The following is a 6,271-nucleotide window of genomic DNA, read 5'->3' as shown; positions in this document are numbered from 1 at the left end:
TACCAAAAGAGTAGACCCACAACCCCACGTGACAATATGTCAATATCTCACCTTCATGTTTATCCAAAACTGGAAAAAACATATAAAGGCAGAAGTCAAGTTATGCTTTGCTACAAATAAATAACAACATAAAGAAAGAAAAAAATAAAAAGAGAAAATAAAGGGAGGGTGGTTGATTTCTCTAGTGACTGGGTAGGGGGCCGCCCCCACATGGGGAGTCATTAACAGTACAGTGGCCCTTTGGGAGGGCCACGTTCTATAACATCAACAGCTACTACTCAGAAGAAAAAAGGAAAAAAAAAAAAGGAGAACTTAAAGAGAGGATTGGGTCCGTAGCTAGCTCAACTCAACCACCTGTTTCGTACACGCGGCTCTTGTCTTTATGGTCCATTTGAGGTACGATCTAGGACAGGTGTCCTTGTACTCTCTTAATAATTTACTTCACTTTACCCATTTCATCTGGTCATTTTCCTATCCAACCACCTCCCCTCTTTTCCCTTAGAATGCCCTTTCACACATTTATGATTCCGGGTTTGTGTTTTTCCATCAATAAAAAAGCTAGATTTTTTATCTGTCTTCCTGGCACATATGATAATAGAGGGAATAGAATGAAGAAGATGACCAACAGAAGGTTAGGCATATGTCTATATATTATGACCTTCCTTCTATAATGCCATAGCTGGAATAGCTTTGATAACAAGAGATAAATAAGAGACGTGGCTGAGAACAACCAGAGAAATGGACCCAAGAATCATTCCAGAAAATGGAAGCCACAGCCTTTCAATTCTATGCAATTGAATTCACATACTACAAGAGACGAGGCTTGTCAAGTTGGTTTGAAGTTGAGCCTTCTGACTTAACCCCCAAACTGGACAAATTGCCAGCTCTTCTGCTCTACCAGAAGACGATGTAGTCAAAGTCATCATTCAAATTTATGTACTATAATAACTTCACAGAAAAAGAAAAAACCAAGAGGCTAAACACAAAAGCCGCTATATATAACCAATCAAGCCCAAACAAAGGATAAGCGAAAAAGATGGGAGTGTAAAAGACTGATTACTACAAACCCTCACTATCAGTCCATGTCAAAGTCCCTTGATGACATTGTAATCAAAAGAACAAATTGCATTAAACACTTCAATTCTATACAAGTACAGTAATCACCGACATTCCAAACCACTGATCACATCACTGTCCCGTTTACATGGGTCAGACATACTCTTCTACACGTAATATGTAGTAACGATGATAATAATACAGTTACAGATGATCATCAACAGCTGATCCAACTGATTTCTCCTGTAGTATTTTCGAAATTAGAAAAGTTTATACCGCTGAATCTAAATCAAAATGACACTGGGGTGGAAGAAATTGAAGCATTCCTCTTCTGATCAATAAAATCCACGGCCAAGTTCCCAAAAAAACAAAAAGCAAGTGTAGTGAGTTACGTGGTTGAGTTGAGTATGGTGTAGAGATATATTAATACGAGGTGGAAATAATCAAAGGTGGTCAACTTGTTTGGTGGGGTCAACGAGCTATGTCTGACTTGGTCGCGTAGCCAAGCTGTTGCTCCATCTCCCAACTCAACTTGGGGGCAACCCCAGAATGCTTGGGAACATATTCCTGAAAAAAGTCAATGATGATTGATGAGAAGTGAATGGAGGGTGAGGATGGAAGAGGTGCACGGAGAGGTGAGGTGAGAGTGGTGGAGGTGATCACTGCCCCACTGGTGGTGGGTTGGGTGCTGCACGTGCCCCACGTGTACAAACCGCAAGAGATTGTGAATATGAAAGTGGGTGTACCTCGAGCTTGCACAAAAGTTCTTGGGCAGTCGGGGCAGACACAATAATTTGACGGGCAGCTGCTGTTATAAACCCTTCATCTACCGCTTTGTCTATGAAGGATAGCAGTGAGTTGTAGTACCCATCAACGTTCAATAATCCCACCTTTTTTGTCAAAAGAACAAATAAATTGTAAGGGTAATCGTAGATCTGCGCCCTTCACTAGATTTTCATACAATCAAACAAACATTTGTGTGTGTGATTGATTGATTGTACAGGTTGTTTTTGTACTTTTGAGAGGGTAAACGTAATAAGATGGGGTACCCCCATCCCCACTCCACTGTTTGCAGAAAAAGAATATCTAGAAATCTACTAGGAGAAGTTGTGTTTTTTACCGGCTTATCGTGAATACCCAGCTGAGCCCATGTGATGACTTCCAACAATTCTTCCAAGGTCCCGTACCCACCTGCAAGTATAAATAACTCGTTTATTAATGCAATCTATATACCTACATGCACCTGTGTTAATTTCCACTAGATCACTAGATTTCTTAGATGTCTCTCTCTCTCTCTCTCTCTCTCTCTCGCTCTCTCTCTTTCTCTTTATATACGTAAATTCTTAGATGTCTCTCTCTCTCTCTCTCTCTCTCTCGCTCTCTCTTATACGTAAATACTTTTTTGATGTAAGGGGGATATATCGGAAAATGTGGAGGGGAGTAGAAATGAGATGGGAATATCCGGTTTGTGGTATTTAATAAAAATGATACCTGGTAAGGCAATAAATGCGTCGGCTTGACGAGCCATTTCAGCTTTCCTTTGGTGCATTCCTGACACAGCTCTCACTTCTCCAACAGTTTCTCCTGTAATCTGAAAAGAAAAGAGAAAAAATATGTATATAGACAACATAATATTTTATATTAATAAATAAATTACAAAGGCTTCTCAGAATTGAACTAATGTTCACGTGAGATTTGTACTTTGGCATCACCAATCACAACAAAAAGTTAAATGTCACCAGTTCGAAAAAATGCAATTACCTCTCTGGGCATGAGAGTCTTTGGAATCACTCTGAGAAATGATGAAGAAGAAGAAGAAGAGATGAGTGAATGAGAGAATGAAAAGAAAAGGTGAAGATTATGGGAGAATTTTGAGGAGCAAAGGGATTACCCCAATACGTGGCGGCCACCATCGTAGACAGCTTGGGAGACGAGACCCATCAAGCCAATGCTCCCTCCACCATAAACCAAGTCGATTTTCCTTTCAACCTACAGTTTTTATATAATTTAAGTTCAATTATAGCCCCCATCAACTTGACTATTTTAAGTGTTTTATGGGTCTTTCAATCATTTCCTTTTTGAATTCATCAAGGCCAATCAATTGATGGCACATGAAAACAGAGGCTTCTGAGCTCTGCTTTCTCTGCTACAGAGGCAGTGCCTTCATGTTCCCTGATATTTCTTTCTTATTGAACAATAGAGAAGGAACCAAGCTCATATTCACTAAAAAAACACAGAGAAATACTATCCAAATTCAGTTTAAAAAACTCATGCGGTTCAATTTTTATCAACTACTAAACAGAAAATTGAATAACATCTATAAGCAGAGCCACCCAGAATTCAAAATACAGAGAAGACAAACAACTGGTGTGTGTGCGTGTGTGTCTGTCTCTGTTTCTCTATGACTGGGGAGGAGGAGAAGGAGGAGGAGGAGGAGTACAACTAGAAGAGAAGTAGAAGTACCAGTTGGTTGGCAAGCTGAATAGCGGCGAGCTGGTAGCTGGGATTCTTGCCAGGGCTGCTACCACAGAAAACACAGACACGTTTGAATCTGGAGGGGAGAAGAGTTTCCATAAGAGGAAAATAGAGGTTCAAGGCAAAAGAAAAGGATTCGGGGTTTGGGGAGGAGCCCAAATGTGAGGTGTTTTTGTTTGTTGGGGTTCACCACCAAGGCACCAATCACCACTGACTTGAAACCAAAGCCAAAAGTAGGAGAATATGAGGAGGGATGGTGTCATTGGTCCCCTTTTTAAATCAAATCAAGCCCAGTCCCCCTCTCCCACAGGCCACAATACACCACATATCACCCTCACCTTCACCTTCACCCTCTCCTCTCTCTCACCATCATATTATTTTCTCTTCTTCTAAATCCCGCATTCCATTTCACACCACCTATTAGCATGGTTTCATTTCGTTGGAACAAGCCTTATATCATATATACGAAACATCAGATCAGATCCACCAACCTCCAATATCCTCTTAACCTCCTATTTTATTGCCCAATGATAGGGATAATAATAACAATACCTCCCTTACTCTTCCATTTTCAAGATTGGAGATTCAATACCTCCTTTTATTTTAGTATTTTGGCTTTGGATGATGTTGTTCACTCCCAAAATAAAATACACCCTCTTCAAACAGACTTCTTTGAACCGACACCATCGGACAAATGCTCCTAATTTTATACAATTTACCTTTTATTTTAAGCTAGTAAAAACCCCTTTCAATGAAAATAAAATCATAGAATAATGCTCCTTTAAACAAATACATGGTATGGGTTGCCTCTAATTTTGAATGTTTCAGACATATTTTCGATTAGATTGTGATTTAATTGGTCAAGTGCATTGGTGCAGTTGTTAGTTACATTTATGAGAGACACCAATCTTTGTCTGTTAAAGGAATATTGGACAAAAAAACCATGAAAATGTGCACACCAATAGCCAATAATTCCACTGTTAATTACCAAAACCTAGAACAAAAATATTGGGACATGTCACACATCAAACTATTCGTTACATGGATAGAACCTGCCAAACCTTTGCCAGGAATATTCCATGTGAGAATGGTAATTCACTTGATATCAACATCTGGCTGTAAATCAAACCAAATGTGTGTTGGTCACATAATATGGGGAATGGAAATCCTTTTCCCATGTGAGCCTGTGCATGGCCTACTGGAGAAAAATGTATGGATGTTGGATCAACTTTGATGGCGCCTTTCAGTGAAGCTTCCTTCCATGAATTCTTCGCTATCATCAGCTCTTTTTGTCGATTGATGGGCAGTGCAGGCCCTAGATCAGAGCAATTCTATGTCCATATCATAAAGAAGAAGAAGAAGAAAGAAAGAAAAATACTATTTGGTTACTTGTTGGTTTCGTTTCTATCTACAAGTTAAAAGTAATCCTCTGTCATGATCAGAGATGGGGTGGAGTAAATTTAGGAGTCAAAGCTGAATGGCAGTAGAATGGGAATTGATAAAGAGAAAGGAACCGACCCCCTTTGCCGTTTTCTGTAAAAATTCAAACTCTTGTACCGTGAAGCAGGGAACATGTCTTCCTGCCGCCACGTGACCACCCTGCTGTCCTTTCCATTGAATTTTTTCATTCCCCTTCTGAATCACCAAACCCCACAACTTCCTCTTCTTCAGTTCCATCGAGTCAAACTCAAACACCCTCTGGTTAAAGTCTATTCTCTCCAAATAATTAAATGGCTTTCAACATCTAACGTTTGTTTACCCATTCCTTGAGTTTTTGCTGACAGATTGTACCAAAGGGAAGCTAAATACATGGCTTTCCAGCAGCTAATGGATGGAATCAAGCATCAGAGAATAGATATGGGGATATTTTTTATTTATGGTTACCATCTACCAAAGAGAAGGCCCCAAATCTTTGCAGCAGAAGCAACAGCGAAACAGGGATATCATCTCTGAATTTTGTACTCCCAAAAGGGCGTCCACAGAGGGGAAAACAAGTTGCCATGTGGCGCTTGAGTGGTGGAGTCGATACTTGTGGGATCCATTTGAAAAAATAGGAAAAGGGGTCCTGGTCTATATGGTGGGTATCCCAGTACCAATAATGTATTTACTATTTTTCCTCCCTCGCCCCATCCAATCTCTATATATATAAAATTATTTCATTTCTCAGATATTTTAAATCTTGTTTGAATTCATTACTTATTTATCCAATCAAGACCTTTTTCTCCCGAAACTTATCTCTAATCTAATATGGCGGGTCGCTGCCTCGTGTTCTGTTGCAGGTCTCACTGAAATTAGTATAATATTCGGAAAAGACGGGTCACGGCTCAAAGGCATTAGCTGTTTGGGTTTCCAATCAATCACTTTTTAAATTATTCTTTCCTCCTTCCTTCATTTACTTCTCAACCCCAATTGCCCTTCCCTTTCCGTGGCTCAAATTCATGCACATATTACATGAACTCACGATCTGTCTGCCTCTCCCTCCACCCACACAATATTATAATTTTGGGTAGTTTTCATTTTTCCCATTTCTTTATTTCTCTTCCATAAAAGGGAGATTTGACTCATGATATTAAACATTATATTAAGAATTAATTAATATATGAAAACAAAAATAAATGTGGTTTTGAAAAGAACACATCAATCTCTAAAGGGGGTTTGATCTCTTGGAAGGTTCAAGAAGTAATAACCTAACCCCCTAAAAAATAAAGGGATTATTCACTTGGATTGAGGATGTGGTGGA

General features: G+C 39.4%; 1 protein-coding gene across 2 annotated transcripts; it reads right to left on the bottom strand.

The window, feature by feature from the left end:
* Positions 1-1,099: 1,099 nt before the first annotated feature.
* LOC100257475 (probable cytokinin riboside 5'-monophosphate phosphoribohydrolase LOGL10) lies at positions 1,100-3,999 on the bottom strand. 2 transcript variants are annotated; one of them, XM_002276739.5, is made up of 7 exons: positions 3,520-3,970; positions 2,948-3,045; positions 2,818-2,848; positions 2,548-2,647; positions 2,177-2,247; positions 1,803-1,946; positions 1,100-1,623 (listed from the first exon to the last, which is right to left on the bottom strand). In XM_002276739.5, the coding sequence occupies exons 1-7, from the start codon at positions 3,628-3,630 to the stop codon at positions 1,528-1,530; spliced, it is 651 nt and encodes a 216-aa protein (XP_002276775.1). In that variant the 5' UTR covers positions 3,631-3,970; the 3' UTR covers positions 1,100-1,527. The 2 variants fall into 2 exon arrangements, with proteins under 2 accessions (XP_002276775.1, XP_019071783.1); XM_019216238.2 differs by lacking the exons at positions 2,818-2,848; positions 2,948-3,045 and having other exon boundaries at positions 3,520-3,999.
* Between the last annotated feature and the right edge of the window lie 2,272 nt (positions 4,000-6,271).

Source organism: Vitis vinifera, chromosome 18, assembly GCF_030704535.1.
Source record: "Vitis vinifera cultivar Pinot Noir 40024 chromosome 18, ASM3070453v1".
NCBI lineage: Eukaryota > Viridiplantae > Streptophyta > Magnoliopsida > Vitales > Vitaceae > Vitis > Vitis vinifera.
The sequence above is the reverse complement of the archived record's forward strand: the minus strand, read 5'-3'. Positions and strand labels throughout refer to the sequence as shown.

Excerpts from the sequence above, each read along its gene's own strand:
- LOC100257475 (XM_002276739.5), bottom strand. The coding sequence starts at position 3,630 with ATGGAAACTCTTCTCCCCTCCAGATTCAAACGTGTCTGTGTTTTCTGT. Across the intron at positions 3,046-3,519 it reads TTCAGCTTGCCAACCAACTG|GTTGAAAGGAAAATCGACTT; the intron begins GTACTTCTACTT and ends TAAAAACTGTAG. Across the intron at positions 1,624-1,802 it reads AACTTTTGTGCAAGCTCGAG|GAATATGTTCCCAAGCATTC; the intron begins GTACACCCACTT and ends GACTTTTTTCAG.